Below are 22,446 nucleotides of genomic sequence, written 5' to 3' on the forward strand. Positions count from 1 at the left end.
TCTGCTAGAGGAAGACGCACCCAGACACTAGCCAGCCACAGCTGCAGCTTTCTGCTGCCCACGGTGAAGGGCGTTCTGAACATTCCCACTTAAAACCAACTTTTCTCTTTAAGGGCTCCTGACAGTGTGCAAGCTGACTCCAAGCGCACCCTGACCCCCCAGCATAAAGCATGCTGTGCTCTCACAGCTACCATAGAACTCCAGGGTAGTGGTGGGCTGGCCCGTGTGGGCTCAGGTAAGTCCTGGCTTTTTTTTAAACCATTTGGCATTCTTTTCAAAGTTAGTTACCATTATGATTTTGTCATAAAATAAAATAAGGCAAAACTTTGAAAACTGTGCCATACATGGGGGAAAAATAAGTCTGTTTTCTAAACATCTACAAGCCAGCTCCATCTCCCGACCAGGAGTTCCATAGTAGCTATGAGGTCCCTGCGAGCTATGCTGTGGCTCCAAACGCAGGGGAGCCAAAGCAGGTGTACAGCTGCTCGTAATAAAAATACAGCAGTGAATAAACAGCAATACCGGGAGAAACGGTTTTGCATACTCACAACTGTTAATCTACTTTTGCCCACTCTGTATATTAAATTCTGGCCCAACAATAATATACGTGTTTGTTTTCTTTAACAAGTTTATATTTTAGTAGAGGCCCGATGCACGAAATTCATGCAAGAGTAGGCCTTCCCCCAGCTGCCGGCACCGGCTTCCTCGCAGCCGGAAGGTTGTCCGGTCTAATTAGCATATTATGCTTTTATTATTATAGATAATCTATAATATAGTATCTTTCATTTACTCTCTGGTCTTCATGTTTAAAGTCTCCTAACACTTCTTTATCTGTAACTGCTCCACTGCTTAGCCAGGCATGTATTTCATTCCATCAGTTTTGAATTAAAGCCCTAAAAGCTAATCTTCTCGGAGTGGCTTTAGCTGTCCTTTATTTGCCTTCTTAGTGTGAATGGGGAAGTGACGGCCGGGTCAAAGCATTTGTGAGAGAGGGAGGCTCAGTTACTCTTGGAGGCAGGTGAGATGTCCGCAGCCAGAAGCATCTGGACTCTCTCTTCTCCTAGAACGACCCTGCTTTCCCCGCTCTCTGATGTTGAGATTTTACCGCTGACAAGGATTTGCTCTTTCGCTACCTACCAACTCCTCTACCTTCCTACTTCCCTTTTATTCCCTAATATTAACAAGTGGTAGAAATGCAGTGTTATATGAGGAACTCAAAGGCATTTTATAAGTTATTTTGCACATACGCTGTTTTACCCCCCAAGTAGAAAACATGTGGTAGCTAAGTTTTTAGGTTATCCAAGTGTGGGCCAACCCCTTTTGAACACCATGTGTACAGGGACACCCACCTTTCAAGAAACTGCCTAAACTTGATCAGTGGCTCCCCTTGAACGACGTGTAATAGAACATACCAGAAATGAGGTCCGGTTCGTGATTCTCTTGTGAAATTTTTTTTTTTAATATATATAAATGTATATATATTTTTAAAAATATATTTTATTGATTTTTTACAGGGAGCAAGGGAGAGGGATAGAGAGCTAGAAACATCGATCAGCTGCCTCCTGCACACTCCCTACGGGGGATGTGCCCACAACCAAGGTACATGCCCTTGACCGGAATCGAACCTGGGACCCTTCAGTCTGCAGGCCGACGCTCTGTCCACTGAGCCAAACCAGTTTTGGCCTCTTGTCAAATTTTATTTGTAATAAATTTACTCACCTTTGTAGCTGAAAACTCTCCAGTAACTGGTGAGCTTTTAATTATGGTTCATAAAAAAAATACATTCCCAAAATATCAGATAATAAATTGCTTTCCTTTTAAATACTACTTTGTGCCTATACGTAAGTTTGTGTTTTTCATGTTCTGAGAAGTTTGGAGAATTTCACACTGAAGAATGGAGGGCAGCATCTCTATTCACCCTCGCCCTCTGCCGGGGACGCGCAGTCGCACCTGCAGGTTATGCAGAGCTGGGGTGGGGGCGAGCCTTTCTCGGCTTAGGAATTGCACTCTGTCAGCTCAGTTGATACACAGCTCACCCCTGGGAAGTTCTGTTCACAGGTTTACACCCTGTATTTGGAGGCAGACGGGGTGACGTTGTAACCAGGACTCGGAAGCCTCTTGTGCACTTTGTCATGCTATTTGGTATCTGGTCTGTACTCCCCCTCCCCCCCACGCTGTGCTACTGAGTCTCTACTTAGAGAAATCCCTCAGAAGCTTTAGAGAGGAAATGAACTCTTAAGCAAGACTGTCTAAGAGGAGATTCTCAGCGGCGAGGTAGCTAAAAATAGGAACACTGGTTTGGAGGATCTCCCCTTGCTCCAGACAAAAGACAGAAATTGCTGGTGAGCTTTAGGGGCCCCCATCTTTGTCTTTAGGAGATAAAAGTACCCGCGTGCGTTGTACACGCACACACCAGTGCGGGCTGGCCTTCCTCCTGACCTCCTCAGGGCGGGGGTCAGACTTTTCGGTCCTTGGTCTGCTTGCAGAAGTGCTGGGAGCATTTCTGTGTCACACACACAGGGGGTTTGGATCCCTTTATGTCTTGGGGGTGGGGTTCCAGCTGTCCCTGGCCTTTACATTGAGGAACGCATTCGTCTCCGCTGCTGGGAACAGAAATGCGCCTCATGGATTCCGCACCTGGAAACGTGTGCGGCTGGAAGGGGTCATTTCTCTGGGGACAGGATGTAGATTTCCAGAAGGATTTTTGGCCCCAGAGTTTGAACACTTTCGATGCTGGCTTTTCCTGGCGTACACGTGATGAAAAAGGACAGTTTTGAGTTGAGGAATCATGTTTTACTCTCTTTGTGTTTCTCATGTTGCCTAGCGTAGTGGTCTGCATGTCACGGCACTTAGTGAGGTGGGAATTGAATTCTCATTTTAAAGCTTGGTCATTTTTAATGACTGTGCCATGTCATACTCCCAGGAATAGCTCTTATTTATCCAATTCCTAATTCAAGAGCACAGCGACAGACACTGTAAAATGCACTGAGCACAGGCTCGGTCAGTGCCAGTATTCCACCCGCACAGTCTCCTGGCCTGCGGTCGTGGTGCTCCGCCTTGTTCTCACATGTTTGTGGTGCATTCGAAGCTCGCCAGCACCTTTGTTTTTTCTGTCAAGGCTTCGTGACGAGGGTCACTGCCTTCACCCTGCGTTAGTTTGTGTTGAGATTAATAATGTGGTTCAGTAGGAATGGAAAGTTCCTTATGGATTTGGAGAAGGTGATACTTGTTTTATCTCTCTACTTGCTGTTTATTTTTATTTATTGATTTATTTTTTAAATATATATTTTATTAATTTTTTTACAGAGAGGAAGGGAGAGGGAGAGAGAGTTAGAAACATCGATGAGAGAGAAACATCAGTTCAGTTGCCTCCTGCACACCCCCTACTGGGGGTGTGCCTGCAACTAAGGTCCATGCCCTTGACCAGAATCGAACCTGGGACCCTTCAGTCCGCAGGCCGACGCTCTATCCACTGAGCCGCCCCGGCTAGGGCTCCACTTGCTGTTTAATGTTTTGTTTTAGCACGTTTTTGTTCAGAATCATCCGCTTCAAGTGTTACTGAAGTTTTAATAATTTTTTTTTTCTTTTTTTTTAAATCTTTATTGTTCAGATTATTACATTTGTTCCTCTTTTTCCCCCCCATAACTCCCCTCCTTCCATCTCCCACCCCACCCTCCACCCTCACTCCCCACCCGCTGAGTTCATCCCTAGGTGCATGATTTTTGTCCAGTCACTTCCCGCATCTCCCACACCCCTTTTCCCCTAAGAATAGTCAGTCCATTCCCTTTCTATGTCCCTGATTCATTATAATCACCAGTTCATTCTGTACATCAGATTATTTATTCACTTGATTCTTAGATTCATTTGTTGATAGATGCATATTTGTTGTTCCTAATTTGTATCTTTACCTTTTTCTTCTTCTTCCTCTTCTTAAAGGTTACCTTTCAGCATTTCATATAATACTGGTTTGGCGGTGATGAACTCCTTTAGCTTTTCCTTATCTGTGAAGCTCTTTATCTGACCTTCAATTCTGAATGATAGCTTTGCTGGATAAAGTAATCTTGGTTGTAGGTTCTTGGTATTCAGCACTTTGAAAATTTCTTGCCATTCCCTTCTGGCCTGCAAAGTTTCTGTTGAGAAATCAGCTGACAGTCGTATGGGTATTCCCTTGTAGGTAATTGAGCCTCTTTCTCTTGCTGCTTTTAAGATTTTCTCTTTGTCTTTTGCTCTTGGCATTTTAATGATGATGTGTCTTGGTGTGGTCCTCTTTGGATTCCTTTTGTTTGGGGTTCTCTGCGCTTCTTGGACCTGTAAGTCCATTTCTTTCTCCAGGTGGGGGAAGTTTTCTGCCATTATTTCTTGAAATAGGTTTTCAATATCTTGCTGTCTCTCATCTTCTGGCACTCCAATAATTCTGATATTAGTCCGCTTAAAGCTGTCCCAGAGGCTCCTTACACTATCTTCACACTTTCGGATTCTTTTTTCATTTTGCTTTTCCAATTGGGTGTTTTTTGTCGAATCTTTGGTTTGATTCTTGTGCTCCTCTGGTCTGCTATTGGATATAATATTCTTTATTTCAGTCCGTGTATGCTTACTTTCTAATTTCTTTATCGTAGCATCGAGGGTCTCATTAGTTTTCGTGAGGCTCTGCACAAATTTATGGCAAGCCCTCAAAATTGCGATTCTTAGCTCCATATCTTCCATTTCTGTCATGTTTTTTTGTCTCCGCATCTTATATGCTTTCTTGGTGCACCCCCTTGTGGTCTCTGTGCGCAGTCTTGTTCTAGCCAAGCCTTAATTGTTGTAGTTAACACTAGAGGGATTTGACCACCAGGCCGACTGGCTGTTGGAATCAGCTGTGAGGAAAACTTCAGTCCTCAGGGGAGGCGTTATTTCAGCCTTTGCCTGAGGCGGTCGGCAAATGGTTGTGCGCAGGGCCTGGGCGGGGCGGGCTCAACAGGGCGGGGGGAGGGAGCAGCTATGGCCGCTCTCAGTCCGTCCCCAGGGGCTCTGCCTCTCTGTCCCAACAACCGCTGCAAACCTCGGAGGGGCCGTAGCCAGACAGTCCCGCTTCTCCCGTTTGAATCTGGGTCCCTAGAGACTCGCCCGGATCTGTAGCCCAGAGTCTGAGACTCGCTCCTGATTGAAAACGACAATCGCGCCCTCAGCCGCCAGCCCGCTTTGCGTGCGCACCCTCACCACCGCACCGCCGTACCTTTAAATTTTCCACACTGCGCCTCCGCTGAGCGTCGGAATGCTGTTGTTTTTGCTTCTAGTTGAAGAGACTCTCCTCAGCCAGCCTTCCCGTGGTTCTGGTTGATGTCCGCTCCGACTTTTAGTTGTATTTTTGAAGTGGTTGTCCACGGCGGCAGTCTCCGGTGTTTACCTATGCCGCCATCTTCCCGGTCTCCTGAAGTTTTAATAATTCTTAACGGGTGTGAGACTTGACTGAGAGGTTCTGGCGTCAGAACATTGCTAGCTCGCACTTACCAGTGAGAATGGTTTGACTGCTCTACGTTGTTTCAAAGCCACCGCATGTGGAAGGCTCAGCCCTGACCGGTGTGGCTCAGTGGATAGAGCGTCGGCCTGCGGACTCAAGGGTCCCAGGTTCGAATCCGGTCAAGGGCATGTACCTTGCTTGCGGGCACATACCCAGTAGGGAGTGTGCAGGAGGCAGCTGGTCGATGTTTCTCTCTCATCGATGTTTCTAACTCTCTATCCCTCTCCCTTCCTCTCTGTAAAAAATCAATAAAATATATTAAAAAAAAGAAAATAAAGGCAGCTCAGGGGCTCCGGCGCCCAGTGCCGAGGAAGCAGGCAGGGCAGGCGCCAGGTCTCGTGAGGGCTCCTCTCACACCAGATTCCCGGTCTCCCCCCAACTCCTCTATTCTGATCACTCCTCTGACCCCCACGAGCGGGCAGCCCGCACTGAGGGAAGGTAAGTGCCGTGCCTGGCCAGCAGTCCCCGTTCTGGAAGAGAGTGAAGGGCGGGAGTCCCCTGACTTTACGTGTGTTCTTGAGGGCATTTATGCTGTGCCGACCCAGGAAGCACAGAGAAACATGAGAGTTTAGAGTGGATGCTGCAGGCTCATGCTTTTTGAAGAACAATAGAATGACACTCCTTTCTACTTGATGCTGTTTTAGGGGTTGTGGAGGGCGACTTAGCTGCTATCGAAGCCTACAAGTCGTCAGGAGGGGACATCGCCCGGCAGCTCACTGCGGATGAGGTGCGCCTGCTGAACCGCCCTTCCGCCTTCGACGTGGGCTACACGCTGGTGCACCTGGCCATCCGCTTCCAGCGGCAGGACATGCTCGCCATCCTGCTCACCGAGGTGAGCGCCGCAGACACTCCTCGCAGGCGGAGATGTGTTCTTTTGGCTTTCTCTCTTGTGTTCTTTTTTTTTTTTTTTTTTTAATGTGACAGTGTTTCTCTAACAGTTCTTACAATGTTTCTCTAAACAGTTCTGAAATGTTTCAGATTCTTTTATCCCCTTTAAAAAGTTATATTAAGCTTGAGACTTAAACAGTATATAATTTTTTTAAGGGTATATGCTTTAAAACAGGACATTTTGTCACAATATTGAGTTATACTTGACTTAAAAACTGGAATGTATCTGTTATTCATTCCACTAACAATATTTATTGAGGACCTGCCATGTGCCAGGCACTGCTAACAAAGGGGTGTGACCTTGTACACGTTTACTGAAAAAATCCACTGTAAGTGAGCCCACGCAGTTCAAACCCGTGTTGTTCAAGGTTCAATTGTATATTGAAATACAGTTATCACAATGCTAAATCAAATCTGTGATATATAAGAAAAATGCCTTTTAAATTTAGGCACAAGGTTAGTAAAAATGTAGGATTTAAATTTAATTAAAATTGCTATTCAAGTTCATGGGCCCTTGCCCAAGTTCACGGCCCAAAGTTAAGGGCTACTGGCCCAAGGAGATGGTTGAGTCCTGAGGTGGGAGAGGCCAGAGGTGGGGGCAGGGTTCAGGGACATTCATGCTCCAGGGCAGGGCGCAGGGGACGGGGGAGGCCTGGAGCCAGCCTCCAGCTGTTGGCAGCTTTCCTGTTTCAGTCCAGTCGTTTTGGGAAAAATTCCCCAGGTTTTCGGAAAGGGACTGAAGGTTGGCAGATTGGAATAAGCGAATTTTGAACTTACTTTTGGGATTCATTTTAACACTGGTGTGAAACAGGCAGTTATTTTCTGAGCATATTTAATATTTGGTTTTATATAATTCAGTGTCACTTACAGACTGGGTTTCTGAAGTTAAGATGTAGTGAGGATTTCATTACATCAGGTTAGTGCAGTGGTCGGCAAACTCATTAGTCAACAGAGCCAAATATCAACAGTACGATTGAAATTTCTTTGGAGAGCCAAATTTTTTTAACTTAAACGATATAGGTAGGTACATTGTTATTAACTTAATTAGGGTACTCCTAAGCTGGCCTTTGCTAAAAACGTCCTCAATCTGATTGAGGTATGTTCGCTGAGGTCGACCTCTTCCAACTCTCCCATCCACGCTTGTCTTGTATACTTGTTTCGTCTATCTCCTTTCGTTCATCCTTTCTATATGTCCAAACCATCTCAACATACCTTTCTCAATCCTCGACACTACATCTCCTTTCACTCCACAACGTTCCCTAAAATTAACTTAATAAACTTTACTTAAAGTTTTAAGTCAACTTCGCACTGTACTTGCGCGCCCGCACGTGCTATTTTGTGGAAGAGCCACACTCAAGGGGCCAAAGAGCCACATGTGGCTTGCGAGCCTCGGTTTGCCGACCACTGGGTTAGTGGGACCGAATTGTCGTGGAGAGTCTCAGAATGACACAATGGGTGGCTGCGTGGGGGATGCAGGTTTTTGAAACTGTTTACTTCCCTTAATAGCAGTTACTGTGGAGCTCTCGGCATATATTACGGAGACGACATGATCCGTAAAGCTTACTCTTTGGGCGGCTTATGAGAAGATTGGGAGCCTCCATTCGGGGAGCCCGCTGGGTCCTGGCTACAGTCTGGCCACCCCGGACTCACGCATTTCCTCCTGTCGATATCAGCCTTGACCCGGCGTTCTCTGCATGCCAGGAGCCCAGCTTCCGTGGGAAGTGCCATCTTTCTATCATCTGTTGCTGTTGGTCACTTAAAAGGAGAGTAGCCGTTCCCGGCCGGCTCTGTGCGGTGCTCATGCGCCAGCGCTCCTGTTTCTCTCCCGAGGGCCGGGCTCCCAGCGTGTGCTGTCTTGTCTGTTCCACCCGTGGGCAAGCCAGGTGCTTTGGTAAAAATCCAGAATTACAGAGATGGGGGGGGACTTGAAGTCAGCAGGAACTAACCCTTTATAAATAGCGTGTTTGCTTTATTCCAGGTCAGGGTACTTGAAACAGTCTCAGCAGAGTGGGAGAGAGGAGTGTTTCTGCGTTTCCCCATGAGCTGGAACTCCCTGTTTTTAAGAATGTTTTTATTGGGGGCATGATGGGTAGTGTTAATGTAGGTTGTGTACTGTCCTCCCTCCCCTCCTAGGATGAGCCTTTGGGAACAACACCATTTTACGTATGTTTTCCTATGTGCATCTTTGTATATTTCCTTGGGAATAAATTCTTGGGAATTACTGAGCCAGAGGCTAACTGGCTGTTTTCCTGGAATGATGTACTGATGCCCCCTGCACTGGTAGGGAAATTATCCCCATACCCAGTGCAGTTTAAAATTAAAAAAACAAAATACCACCTCCGTTCCTGGGGATGCTGGTAAGTCCTTTGAACACTGGTGTCTTCTGCTCCTGCTGGCACGTGGGTGCAGAGGAACATGTCTTTTGTGTTGAAGGTGTCTCAGCAAGCAGCCAAGTGCATTCCCGCCATGGTGTGCCCCGAGCTGACCGAGCAGATCCGGCGGGAGATCGCGGCCTCTCTCCACCAGCGGAAGGGGGATTTCGCTTGCTACTTCCTCACCGACCTTGTCACATTCACGCTGCCGGCAGGTGACTCCACATTTCAGTGGGAAAAGACTTTCCACTATTACAGTCATTTTTTATGTCTAGAGAATGTTTCTTAGGAAGCTGTTATGTGTGCATCTTCAGTTACTTGACTCTCCTGTTTCTGCTGGAAGTGACCAGTGCAGGAGCGACTCGTGAACTTACAGTGGATCTGGCAGGAGGACGGCCGCTGTGGCTGACCGCGTTGTGGCCTCAGATATTTTAAAATCTGCCTCACCCGTTTGTTTCTCCCTTCGGTTTTATTTTAAAGTATTATCAGTCTGCTTTTCTTCTTCTTCTTTTCATGCCTAATATTTTGAAATTAAGAATCAAGTTGTCTGCCCTGGCTGGTTTGGCTCAGTGGATAGAACATCGCCTACGGACTGAAGGGTCCCAGGTTCGATTCCGGTCAGGGCACAGGCCCGGGTTGCCGGCTCAGTCCCCAATGTGGGGCGTGCAGGAGGCAGCCAATCAATGATTCTTTCTCATCATTGATGTTTCTATCTCTCTCTCCCTCTCCCTTCCTCTCTGAAATCAATAAAAATATATTTGTTTAAAAAAAGAACCAAGTTGTTTGAATCAAAGATACTGGCATTCTTTTGAAAGGATCATTTACTTTCTTGTTGCATTGATTTCTATATCTTTAAAGCAACTTTTCATTTTTCATTCAATAAATGCACCAAACACCAAAAGTTTCAAAAGTATCTTCCATCTTGGTTCTGAGTGTTTCAGCTTTTATATTCAGATGTGAACAGGAGCATTTACAAATGGTAGGAGATAATAACTAAGCCTTTTTAAAAGAATACGTTTTTATTGATTTTTTGAGAGAGAAAAGGAGAGGGAGAGAGAGAGAGAGAGAGAGAAACATCAATAATGGGAGAAAATCATTTATCGGCTGCCTCCTGCATGCTCCCTACTGGGGATGGAGCCTACAACCTGGGCACGTGCCCTGACTGGGAATCGAACCAGCGACCTCTTGGTTCATGGGTTGCTCAACCCCTGAGCCCCACTGTGTCAGGGCTGGTTTAGTAACTTTTATAAGAGGGCTCTAAAGTCTGAAAAATTAACAGGCCTGCGCAGAAATTGAGAATGTGGCAAGAGAATAGATGAAACTTCGTGTCGTTAATTATTATTATTTGAATATCAGATAGCCTTATTATTTTTTGTCCTTTTATTTCATCTTTATTGAGCTGTGATTGACATAAAATGAACAGATATTTAAAGTGGCAACTTGGATGTGAGACATAGGAAGACTTCCTAAGACTCCTTTTCTTTGTAGATATTGAGGACTTGCCTCCAACAGTCCAAGAAAAGGTGTTTGATGAGGTGCTTGATAGAGATGTTCAAAAAGGTAGGCGTGGAGCAGCGTGTGTGGTGACCTGTCATCCGTTTCAGTAAACTTCGTACTTTGTTTTGTAGTAGTTTACTAGTAGTTTGGTTTGCAGTAGTTTAGTGTATGGTCAACTTGTTTTATTTTTATTTTAAATTAAAAATGTAAAATCCTTAATAATGTCATATTGTGCTGTTAAAAAGGCTCATTCTCTTAGCTGTGATAGTGAACAAATAACAATGTAAAAGATGTTAAACTGATTTTCAGCTTCTTATTCCATACTGACTTTAGAAAATTAATTGTAAGGAATTTAATTAATTAATAAATAATTCAATCTAGAGCCACAGCTGTTTGGGCTGTTCAAAAGGTTTATATTTCATCTGACAAATTTATGTAGGTGTTTATTTGTAGATTACACATAAACCCACTCACACCTAGAGAATAAGCTCTTTCCTCCATCGAATCGCTCTGAAGTCGGTGTGACAGACAGAACGTGCTGTTTCGCTCCCTCATTAGAGCTGGAGGAGGAGTCTCCCATCATAAACTGGTCCTTGGAGTTGGCTACGCGCCTGGACAGTCGGCTCTACGCCCTTTGGAACCGGACGGCGGGAGACTGCCTGCTGGACTCCGTGCTCCAGGCGACCTGGGGCATCTACGACAAGGACTCGGTGCTTCGGAAGGCCCTGCACGACAGCCTACACGACTGTTCCCACTGGTGAGCGCTGCCGAGCCCGCCGGGGCGGGGCGGGGCCCTGCTGGTCCGGTCCGGCTCTGGGACGCTCAGGAAGAAAAGCCTGGGGTTGGACACGGAGACACCGGAACGTCGCGGTGGTTTCCAGACTGTTCGCTGAGCTTTAACGTAGAAGCACCGGCAGTTGTAGCAGGAGCCTCGTCCACTAGTACGGTCTTTGCTCATGTTTCTGAGTGGCTGTGTTCACTCACCTTTAAAGGATAGTTGCCATTGTGTGGTGGGTGCTTTTTCCTCCTGAGGCGCAGGTAAGACCAGGTTTTATGTTGCAGTCCAGCTCCGAGAAAACAGGTTTACCCACTGAGGGGTCAGACGCTGGACACGATGCCTGTCTCTGAATCAGTAGTTTGGTCTTTACAGTTATTTGACTTAGGCTATTTTCATATGTAGATTTTCTCTCTAAAGAATTTTCAACATTTTTTGTGAGGCAGGAGTATGGCAACAAATTCTTTCAATTTTTGTCTGAGAAAGTCTTTAGTTCTTCCCCTTTGAAGGATAATTTCACAGGGGACGAATTCTAGGTGTTTTTTTTCCCTCCAAACTTTAAAAATATTTCATTCCATTTCCTTCTTGTCTGCAAGGTTTCTGAGGATGAATGGGAAGTAATGAATTCTTTGCCTGTGAAGGTGGGTTCTGGGCACTGTAGTTTACAGGTCTGCCTTGGAGGTTTCGTTCAAGAACTCTTATCTAATTTTCTGCAGTTTGAATACGATGCTGCCTCCTTACCGTTTCTCTGGCATGTTCCTCAGTGTGTTCCTAGCCTCTTGGGCTTGTGGTCTGACATTAGTTTGGGGAAAGTCTCAGTCATTAGTGCTTCAAATATTTCTTCTGTCCCCCCCCCCCCCCCCCCCCGTTATTTCCATGATGTTGCACAGACATCTTCTGCAGCCCACAGTCGTTTGGAATTCTCTCTTTCTCATTTCCATTTGCGTTCTCTTCCGCTTTGGAAGTTTCTGTTGTCACACCCTCCAGCTGAGGGCGTCTCCTCAGGGCCGATCCTCCGACAGGCCCCTGGGAGGCAGGCTTCCTCTCGAGCATTTCTTCTAGGCCAGCCGTGGGCAAACTACGGCCCGCGGGCAGGAGCCCGTTTGAAATGAATAAAACTAAAAAAAAAAAAAGACCGTACCCTTTTATGTAATGATGTTTACTTTGAATTTATATTAGTTCACACAAACACTCCATCCATGCTTTTGTTCCGGCCTCCGGTCCAGTGTAAGAACCCATTGTGGCCCTCGAGTCAAAAAGTTTGCCCACCCCTGTTCTAGGCTCTCGCTGAGGATTGCCAGCTCTGTTGACATGCCCTCTGTCCTGCACGCTGTCTGTTCCCCGTCAGAGCCCTTGGCATATGAATCATAGTTTTAAATTTTAAAAGTAACATTTGAAAGCATTATTCTTATGTTTGTCTAAGAATTTTACAGTTCCAACTTTTACATTTAGTGTCTATGATCTGTTTTGAGCTGGTTTTTATTGAAGGTGTGAGGCCGTAAAACCATTGGCGTTCCTTGTGGGTGTCTGACTGTCCCGGGTCGTTGATGGAAGAGACTCTTGTTTTCCCATTTAATTGCTCTGGCGCTTTTGTTGAAAATTATCTGACCATAAAAGTAGAGGTTGTTTCTGAACTGTTTTCTGCCTGTTGACCCGTCTGTCTGTCTTTAGCCAACATCAGACGGTCTGGTGATGGGTAGCTTTGTGGCAAGTTTCAAGATCAGGAGGTGCTGCTTCCGAGTCTTGTTGCTGTTCTGAGCCCTTTGGGTTTCCATAGACATCTCAGGATCCGTAGGATCAGTTTCTGCTGCGTCGTCCCCGTCAGAGTCTATGTCTTTGTGGGCGTGATTATTTGACTAGCTTATTTTTTAAAGGACATATTTCTTGCACTTTCTTGTCCTACAGTCTTCTTTGAGGAGTTTTGAATACCCCATCATCATTTACTTTCTGGCAGATTTAGCGATTTCACTTATAAAATGATTCTAGGACCTAACCAATTAATTTCCAACTGTGCACATCTTTTGGTTTGTAGCAGCTTCCCATGTTTTTGATATTTCTCCTTGAACTTTTCAAAGCAGGGTATTTGTCATTGGTGCATTCAAACATACTTTTGCATTTCTTAGGTATTTTAAAAGAGGGATATCCATATGTTATTTTTAAGACACTTGACATTAAAACTTACACTCCTGGTAAAAATCCACCTTGATTACCTGGAGTAGAGAATTCTTTCTACTCAACCAAGAGTTAGACCCTGTCACATCTGTTTCCGTCGTTTTAGAAAATCTAAGCTACAGCCGCTTCCTGTTCAGAGTCCTCATGGAGACACCGCGATCCCGCCGCACTGAACCACTCTGTGCGTGCACTGGGACTTTAAACAGCAGCAGCAGGAGTGCACATACACACAAGAAAAGTACCTGGGTCTTTAGGTCTTTACTACCAGCCGGACCGGTGTTGTCCCTTGACCTGGCCTGCGGGATCAGGCCGAAACCGGCTGACATCCCCTAGGGGTCCTGGATTGTGAGAAGGTGCAGGCCAGGCCGAGAGACCCCACGGGTGCACGGTCAGGGCCAGGGAGGGATGCGGGAGGTTGGCCAGCTGGGGAGGGACCGTAGGAGGGCGCCAGGGTGTATCTGGCCCATCTCGCTCAGTCCCAATCAGCCGGACCCTAGCAGCAAGCTAACCTACCAGTTGGAGCGTCTGCCGCCTGTATCATTAGCATATTATGCTTTGATTGGTTGAACTGACGACCAGACATTTAGCGTATTAGGCTTTTATTAGTGTAGATGAGAGAGAAAGTTGATGTGACAGGTTAAATGTCTGTCTTTACTTCAGAGGTCTTCGCTGGCTTGTTTTGTAAGACAGTGAATCACAGTTTTGAGCATAATTATATCTTGTTTTGCTTAATTTTATACTTGATGTAAAAAACAGTAAATTTTGTTTTTAGTAATTCAGTCTACCAATGACCCAGTTTGATTTTCAATCTTCTTAATTTATTAGGCTGAAGTATTTAGGGGGGTATTAAATATAAAGAAGGAATTGTTTCTGTAGATAATCATAGAGAAATAATTCTGTTTAGTGCAAGAAATCTCAAGGAAGGGGCTTTGATATTCTCAGGAACACGTGGCGTTCCCAGCCTGTTGTTACAGTGACCAGGCGTGGATACCCCGCACTCAGGGAGAAAGGCCTGACTGATTGGATTCAGCCTCTCACATGATTTTTAGTGTTTTTTTTAAATTTGTAGACCAATAGTAGACAATTGAAATGAACTGTTCTCATCTCTAATGTTGGAACTTTTGGTGAAGATTTGGTGGGTAGTGAGCCAGATTATGTCTGAGGATGTGTTAAAAGATGGCTGCTAGCAGAGTGGAAGCATTTTTAAGTTGAAAAATATATTGCAAGCCAGGTAAAATGAATAAAAGGGGTAATCTTTTCACTCGAGATGCTTAAAAACTACATTAAATAGATGATTGGACATTAAACCTTCTGTTTATAGAGGCATATTTTTTCCTGTCTTGTTTTTTCTAGGTTTTACACACGTTGGAAAGATTGGGAATCGTGGTATTCTCAGAGCTTTGGGTTACATTTTTCCCTGAGGGAAGAACAGTGGCAGGAAGACTGGGCCTTCATCCTCTCTCTCGCCAGCCAGGTAAAAAGCTGGGGCGCGCTGCCTGTGAGCATCGGCGTGTGGCTGAACCCTGGATGCTCCTGCGGAGTCCCATGCTATTCATTGACTCTGTGGCCACGGGCGTCCCACTGCAGAGTGGGAGTCACAGCTTCCTCACTAAGGGGTGCAGGCTGTCCGGTGAAGTCGGACTGGGATGACTGAGCACTGCGCGTGTGTGTGTAAGCACTGTGCGTGTGTGTGTGTGTAAGCACTGCATGTATGTGTATAAGCACTGTGTGTAAGCACTGTATGCGTGTAAGCACCACGTGGGTGTGTAAGCACCGCATGCGTGTAAGGACCGTGTGTGTGCACGTGTAAGCACTGCATGTGTGTGTAAGCAGAGTGTGTGCGTAAGCACTGCGTGTATGTGTATAAGCACTGTGTGTGTAAGCACTGCGTGCGTGTAAGTACTGCATGTGGGTAAGCACTGCGTGTATGTGTGTAAGCACTGCGTGCGTGTAAGCAGTGTGCGTGTAAGTACTGCATGTGTGTAAGCACTGCGTGTGGGTAAGCACTGCGTGTATGTGTGTAAGCACTGCGTGCGTGTAAGCACTGCGTGCATGTGTAAGCACTGCGTGTGTGTAAGCAGTGTGCGTGTGGGTAAGTACTGCGTGTATGTGTGTAAGCACTGTTCATGTGCGTGTGTAAGCACTGTGTGCGTGCGTGCTTGTGTGTGTGTAAGCACTGCGTGCGTGTGTGTGATCACTGTGCGTGTGTTCGGATTGCTTTCATCTGTTTCCTCTCAGAAAGGCGGCTCCAGGCCGTCTTCCACGCCTGCTGGTGAGCTCCCGTCCTGTGTCTGAGGGGAGACTGCCCCCGGGTCCTGGGGCTGAGCTCTCTGGCCCTGAGGGTCAAGTCGAGGTCTCGCTGAAGCCCCCAGTGAGGCTCTTCCTGTGACTGCGACCACAGAGAAGGGGCCGCAGACAGTCATTTCTCCGCAGCGGGGAGTGGACTGTGAGAAGTGAGCTGTAGGAGTGGCTGTTCTACCGCTGCGGCGTGTGCCTCCTGAAATGTGTTGTCAGAGCCGTTGTAGGGGAAGGTGGGCCCGGGGTGCGTTCACAGCGAGGGATGCTGCCGGTCAGTGTGTAGGAAGTAGCCGCGTTGTTCCCCGCGGAGGCCCTTGGGGGCCGCACTCCGTGGGAGCTGAACGGAAGGCAGCGTGGACCTCGTCCCTGGGTGTTAGCAGCCGGTTAGACTCGGGGGTGGGGACGGTGTGGGGTGCCTACGCAGACTGGCTGTTGGGGGACCCAGTGCTGCTTCAGCTGGACAGATTGGTTTTCAGAGAAATGGAGAGAGAGGTCGGAGGCGCCGTGTCTGCCCTCCGCCGCCCAGGGTGTGGGGACCAGTGTTGCCGAGAAATGACTTGGCTTTGCCCTGCGCAGCCTGGAGCGAGCTTGGAGCAGACGCACATCTTCGTGCTCGCGCACATCCTCAGGCGCCCGATCATCGTTTATGGCGTGAAGTTCTACAAGAGCTTCCGGGGAGAAACGCTGGGGTACACTCGGTTTCAAGGTGAGCCACTGGCGGGGGGAGGGCCTTGCTCACTCGAGGAGGGCCGTGCCGTTGCAGCCGCAACTGCAAATCGGTTTGACGCTCTCTCCTCCTCCCAGGTGTGTATTTGCCTTTGTTGTGGGAACAGAGTTTCTGTTGGAAAAGTCCAATCGCTCTGGGCTATACAAGGGGCCACTTCTCTGCTCTGGTTGCCATGGAAAATGATGGCTATGGCAGCCGAGGTGCTGGTGCTAACCTGAACACCGACGACGACGTCACCATCACCTTCCTGCCTCTGGTGGACAGCGAGCGGAAGTTACTCCACGTGCACTTCCTTTCTGCTCAGGAGGTAAGCAGCCCTGCCCTTCCGGCCACTGCGCGTGGGGACGCCGTGCCCCGACGCAGCGAGGGGCGCCCGGTGCATTGGGACCGTGGTTGTGATGGTCGCTTTCTGGATGCTGTCAGCTGCTGTGCAGGGTGTGCTGCGGGGACAGCATGGAGTGAGGACGGGAGCCCCTGCCCCGGGCAGCGTGAGGGGACCAGGCGGTGCGAGGGCGACACGGGGTTTCTGACTGAAGAAGGTGGTGAGGGAAGGCATCACGAGGAAGTGACACCAGAGTCGGGAGCGGGAGGAGCTGGGCAGGAAGAGGGCGGCTCAGCGTGGCCTGGACTCGGGAAGCGGGGACCCCAGTGGCCAGCCTGCCCCGAGGAGGAGCCCGCTGCTCAGTGACGAGACCGCAGGGCAGTGGCATGGGCAGGACCCCATGCTGGAGACCTGGCAGGTCCCGGGAGAAGGTGGTGTGGACAGGCCGGAGGCGGGGAGAGCGTGCGGAAGCACACTGGGAAACCCGCAGGCTTACAGAAGCATTGCTTCTACTTCACGTGCTAGTAAGTATAAAGCTTGTAGCGACATTAGGAAGGAGCTCAGAGCATCGTTTCTGCTGCGTCAGCCTGTACGCAACGCGCTGAGTGACTTGCCTTGTGTTTGAAGCCGTGGCTCCTTAGCCTGTTCTTTGCCAGGATTAGTATCAGACGGCCTTTGCTAGTACGTCAGGTCCCGAGAGGTTTCTGTTTGGCCACAGGAGGCTGGGTTTTATAAAACTGGTGCGAGGTTGAAACCCTGTGAAGACAGGGAGTTGCTTTGGCCTTTAGGTTGGGAACCCTCGGAGTCTGACCTCGCATTGCTTCCCTCCCTCCCATCGCTCTGCAGCTGGGCAACGAGGAGCAGCAGGAGAGGCTGCTGCGCGAGTGGCTGGACTGCTGCGTGACCGAGGGGGGCGTGCTGGTCGCCATGCAGAAAAGCTCCCGGCGGCGCAGCCACCCCCTGGTCACGCACATGGTCGAGAAGTGGCTGGACCGCTACCGGCAGATCCGGCCTTGCACATCCCTGTCTGATGGAGAGGAAGACGAAGACGACGAAGACGAATGAACAGCAGAGAGCGGGAGACCAAGGTATCGGCTCTGTGGTGACCCCCAGGGAGTGTGGTGCTCCAGGCAGAGGCATGGCATGGGCCCGAGCGACCGCAGGACCTGCCTGGAGGGCTGACCACACCCAGCGGCGGTGGCGTGTCTGCCGAGCGAGGACAGGACTTGGTTTGGACTCCAGTTTGTAAAAACCAATTCATTCAGACAGAACTCTTCCTTTCCAGGCGTCAATCTGTCTCTAAATGTCACGCATGTGGTTGTGTAAGAACTTGTGTAATAGGAGCAGTTGTACCAGCATCTCCATGTCCCTGAGGAGTGTTCAGCACGGGCACCTCCAGAGGCACAGGCACACGGCTTTGTTCCTTTGAGATGTTTTTTTAAACTAGAACCTGGCATCCTCTTTCCATCGTAAAAGATCCATTTACATCGAGTCTCGATCGAGCTCCTTAGAGATTACAAACTTTTTGTACAAATTGTCCACAGCAAAACATAAAAATAAAACAAACTTATTTTATTAATAATTTAGTTTCTGTTGTGCCCAATAAAATCAAATCTTTAAGGAACAAACTACAAGGAAAGTAAGAATTTTTTATTGAATGAACTTCATCTAGACGTTGTTCCCTTGTTTGGGTTTCTCTCACTTCGTGTGCTGTTTGTTCCTGTTGTTGCTGACATGCCCCTCTCAGTATTCGGTATTTATTCGTTTGGAAGCGCGCCCTTACCATGCGGGCGCTTCCGCCAGACGCCAGGCAGCATCTCCGGGAGCGGCTTCTCCTGGATGCAGGCCGGGGCGCGCTCATGCCTGCCCACTGGACGCGGTGGACAGCGTGTGCTCCAGCCCCCGTGGAGGCTCGGGTCCTGGTGTCTTGTACCCTCAGCTCTGCTTTAAGCACATTGTGTTAGAAGGCATGCCTTTGCTTGGGCTACTTGGGAATAGCAGTTCAGTACAGAATAAAGATTTAAAATGCAGTAAGGCGGTCAGTGCATTGTCTTAATGAATTTCGCAGTGAGCAGTCCGAGTCTGTGAATGTTGGTTACTTGTGGCCATTCTTATTTAAAGTTAAAACTATCATCTCAGGTAAGGACTTTCTATAAGAAGTGTTCTGTGACCACTGCAGGTCTCCCGCCCATTCAGATGGTCAGGGCCTCAGACCCTCTCAGGCACAGACTTAGTGTCCTGACCAGTAGACGGTCGATGTGGCAGAGAATTCAGAAAGCAGCCCCACAGCCCCACACGTTTTCCTTCCTTTTGATGAAAAGGCTGTGAAAACATTGGAATTTTTGCTTATTTCCCCGAGTTCTGGTTAGGATGGCATTGGGCGTGCGCGAGCTTGAACACTAAAGCCAGGCGCATGCCCAGGGCTGGCTGGTGTGATTGGTGATTCAGCTCTTTCCCCCTCTGTGCCCAGGACCAAAGGACCCCTTGCTGCACGCAGCGTGACTCCATAGAAACGAATTCCGATACGTTACAGGAAAGGTGAACGTGCTAAGTGGGTAACCTTTTTTACAAACTGACTTTTTGTGGTTGGTTTTCATTTTGGTCAGTAATTTTTTTAGCAGCTGACATTCTACTTAGTGCCAGCATCGCCATACACGCCCCCCGTGAGCACGTCTTTATGGGCAGAGACCTGGTGCAGCTGCTGTACGCAAACTGCCCTCCCAACCGCAGGAGCCAAAGCGATACCTGAGGTTAAAGCATCTGGTCGTCATGGCCTCCCCGCAGCCGCACTGCCCAGAGGGTCCCAGCCCAGGAGCGTGTCTGGTCTGCGGGGGTTGCTTCCCGAGGAGCCCGTCACCTCCACGCTCAGCACAGCCTCTTCCCTGTGGGAAGGGACTGTAGGTTCCAGGGCCCTGGGCTCCCCGTGGCCTCCCAGCAGGTGGCCTGGAAAGGCCAGCATTTGGGGGTGATCAATGCCACGTTCAGCTCTTGAACTATTCAACAGCCATATTTGTTTTCCCGGGAATGTGTTGCCCTTCCCAGAAGTCTGTGTGGCCGGGCCTGCTCTATGTGCGTGTCTGTTGGTTGACTGGACAGACCTTGACTGTGGCCTTTTCTAGGGAGGATACGGGGAGCGGTTTCTGGTCTAATGAAAACCCAGGCGCACGTGGAACGGACCTGCCTTTTTGGGTGACTTGGGCTCATTGTGCCCTGGCCCGATCTGTGCAGGGAGTTCTGCCGGCCCCAGGCGGCCGGGCTCGCTCTGCCCTGCCACCTGCACTGCCTGCCTCTGACCAGTGGTCCCGGAGGACTGCGCTGCCGCTCCTGGACCCCCGTCCCCGTGAGGTGGTTTCAACGTGACTGACCACAGAGGCTGGCGCTGGGGCTGCACCTGAAAACCAGCCAGGAGGCGGATGCTTCTTACAGGGGGAGGGAGGGTGAGGAAGGGGCTCCAGGAGCGTGGGGCCTGGAAGCGGGGGCGCTTGCAGACACACTAGCACAAGGGCAGTGACTACGCTGTTAACAGAAGGACTGGCTGATGTTAACCACTTTGCAACTTTTCTTTGTAAATATCGTGAGAACAGAATCTTGAGATTCACCTTCCTTCCTGCATCAGGTGATTGTGCTTTTGTGTAAATTAAAAATCAAAACTCTCCAACTTGACCAATTTTGTTTCTTGATTTGACTTAGTTCTCACCCACTGTTTCCTCTGACACTGAGGGACTGCTGTGGGGTTTTGCTTTTTCAAGTAAACGCTCACACGCGGCCATTGTCAGCCCCCGAGTCTGGTTGTGCAGGAGGCAGGTCGAAGGTCCTGGGACATCTCAGCAGAGAAAGTGTGCACTGGTGAGATGCACGTGGATTTCAGAACTGAAATTCTTATTTTTATTGAAAACTGCACCGAACGCTAAATGTCCACCTTTACAATAAACAAATACAGTAACGGTAACTCACACTAAAACAAAACATTTCTGATAGCCATTATTTTTCTGTTTGGGACAGTTTTAAAGGTTTTTGTCACAAAAACAGGAATGTACCTATACAAAGGCTCAAAATAGGCCATCTTTTAAACAAAAAGGCAATGATTCACAAAAGACGATGAATATAACATGTAACTAGTTGATACAAATCTAATAGGATTTGTTAAAATCAGTCACATCTAATAACACACCTGAAGTGTTCTTGTATAAAATATTACGTGAAGAAAAGAAGATTTTATCAATGTCTAAAAAAGTGGGTTTGTTCATAGACAATCTGACAAGTTACCATAAAAAGTGTTTCCTGAGACATAAGGAAATGCAACATTATTCTTCTTGAACCCTTTCAGTTCAAGACTTTCCACTCAATAAAATAGCTGAGGATCTGAACTGAGAAAATATATTTGAGTACAAACAGCTTGTGAAACTTAATACTTTTTTTTTTTTTTTTTTTTTTTTTGCATCATTAGAGGGTATTACTGAACTCACAACTGCTCACCCACTCAGTATGCAGTTCGGGCGGGAGATTTCTGTCCAGGAGCGACTGTCTTCCGTCCGTGCTTGCAGCGAGCTGTCTGACCCAGGCCAACAGTTTCTCCCGGTTTCGTAGTAACGCAATCTTCCTATTAGCAAAGAGGTGGCCAGCCCCGAGGACCGAAGGGAGAGTCACAGGACGGGGACTGCCTCTTAATAGTTTTTATTTTGACGTTTGGAACTCCTGATGCAACATTCTCTACAGCCAGGTGTCCAGGACCTGCTGTGCCCCAGGGGCTGATAAAGGAAAAAGATCTATTCTTTGTGATTTGATGCACAGATGAAGAACTTAACACACAATAACAGAAGTTGGTCGTGATGTCTCTCCGGGCCCCCCTCCGTGAGTAGAAGGCATCTTCCGTTTCCCACGTCTCGGCTCCTCGCTCTTGTGGTTTTAACACTGATGTCAATGGTGCGGAGGCCCAGAACCAGTTACAAAGCCGTCACATTCCTCTCCTCTGAGCTCTTCTGTGTCCACTGTCTCTTGGTCCCAGGTTTCTCTGACCTTTGTCCTCCTCTGCTATTGCTCGTTGGGGTGCTCTCGATTGTCCCCGTGTTTCGTGGGCTGGTTGGGAGAGGGCGCTTGGGAAGGGTGTGCCACCGTGGGCAGGTTGTGCGTCACGGGGATGCCTCCGGGGATGATTCCTTCCATGGCAGCAGGAAGCCCCCCCGGGGCCACGCCCACGATGCCTGGCGGGTATCTAAGGCGCACAGAGAAGGGCAGGTAAGTCCAGGGCAGGAAATGGTCTTTTATAATCTGTCTGCCTTCCTATCCCCCAAGCAAGGAGGAACCCGTGTGAAAGCTAAAACACTGACGTAAGTCACGAACAACAAAGTCTCTTTTCTCTGATCAAAACACGGGGCTGCTTCTGTTGCTCTCAGATGCCGGGAATACCCCCAGCTCTGCCCACCCGCGGGAACCTGCTCAAGATGTGATCCCCAGCAGAGTGGAGGCCTCGCCAACTGGATGTGGCCCCTGGGTTGCGGGCGTGTGACGGGCAGAGAGTGGGCCGGTGCTGGCAGCAGCGCCGTGTGAGGACCCGGGGCATTTAGCCTCCAGAACAGGTGCAGGGTTCATGCGCACAGTGAGCCCAGTGTCATACGTGGAGGCAGCCATTTAGAACAGTGGTCGCCAACCCGTGGTCCGTGAGGTCCGAAAGGTTGGCGACGCGGATTTAGAATTGTTCTGGCACCAGCGCCTTTACGCTGGTTTTCTCCCTGCAGGAGCCACTCCCTCCCTGGCCAGGGCTTTTCAGTGCTGACTCGGGGAGAACTCCGAGGTCGGAGGACTCTGGCCCGGGGCCTGTGAGCCCTGGAGCTCAGCTGTGCTCCTGGGGGCCAAGGTCTGCGTCAAGGAGGGACGGGGCCACGGCTGCTTACTCCG

The 22,446-nt window shown here is 48.6% G+C and overlaps 2 protein-coding genes across 6 annotated transcripts in view; one reads left to right on the forward strand and one right to left on the reverse strand.

Annotated features, from left to right (window-relative positions):
* ZRANB1 (zinc finger RANBP2-type containing 1) overlaps positions 1 to 18,581 on the forward strand; it is a 44,813-nt gene extending 26,232 nt beyond the window's left edge. The window contains exons 3-10 of the mRNA XM_070432078.1: positions 6,145 to 6,332; positions 8,822 to 8,975; positions 10,249 to 10,320; positions 10,816 to 11,014; positions 14,558 to 14,678; positions 16,079 to 16,208; positions 16,307 to 16,536; positions 17,398 to 18,581. Of these exons, the coding sequence (XP_070288179.1) occupies positions 6,145 to 6,332; positions 8,822 to 8,975; positions 10,249 to 10,320; positions 10,816 to 11,014; positions 14,558 to 14,678; positions 16,079 to 16,208; positions 16,307 to 16,536; positions 17,398 to 17,616 (1,313 nt within the window). The 3' untranslated portion in view covers positions 17,617 to 18,581. The remainder of the gene's footprint in view (positions 1 to 6,144; positions 6,333 to 8,821; positions 8,976 to 10,248; positions 10,321 to 10,815; positions 11,015 to 14,557; positions 14,679 to 16,078; positions 16,209 to 16,306; positions 16,537 to 17,397) is intronic.
* Positions 18,582 to 19,987: 1,406 nt separating this feature from the next.
* The window catches only part of CTBP2 (C-terminal binding protein 2), a 104,082-nt gene continuing 101,623 nt past the window's right edge, over positions 19,988 to 22,446 (reverse strand). For 4 of the 5 annotated variants that reach the window (XM_070432075.1, XM_070432074.1, XM_070432076.1 and 1 more), the window contains one exon: positions 20,061 to 21,763. In XM_070432075.1, coding sequence (XP_070288176.1) covers positions 21,583 to 21,763 — 181 coding nt within the window. In that variant the 3' untranslated portion in view covers positions 20,061 to 21,582. Of the gene's footprint in view, positions 21,764 to 22,446 lie in introns of all 5 variants that reach the window. The other variant, XM_070432073.1, reaches the window with a different exon arrangement.

This window comes from Myotis yumanensis, unplaced genomic scaffold (genome assembly GCF_028538775.1).
Source record: "Myotis yumanensis isolate MYYU_CA2020_CCGP unplaced genomic scaffold, mMyoYum1.0.hap1 SCAF_13, whole genome shotgun sequence".
Taxonomy (NCBI): domain Eukaryota; kingdom Metazoa; phylum Chordata; class Mammalia; order Chiroptera; family Vespertilionidae; genus Myotis; species Myotis yumanensis.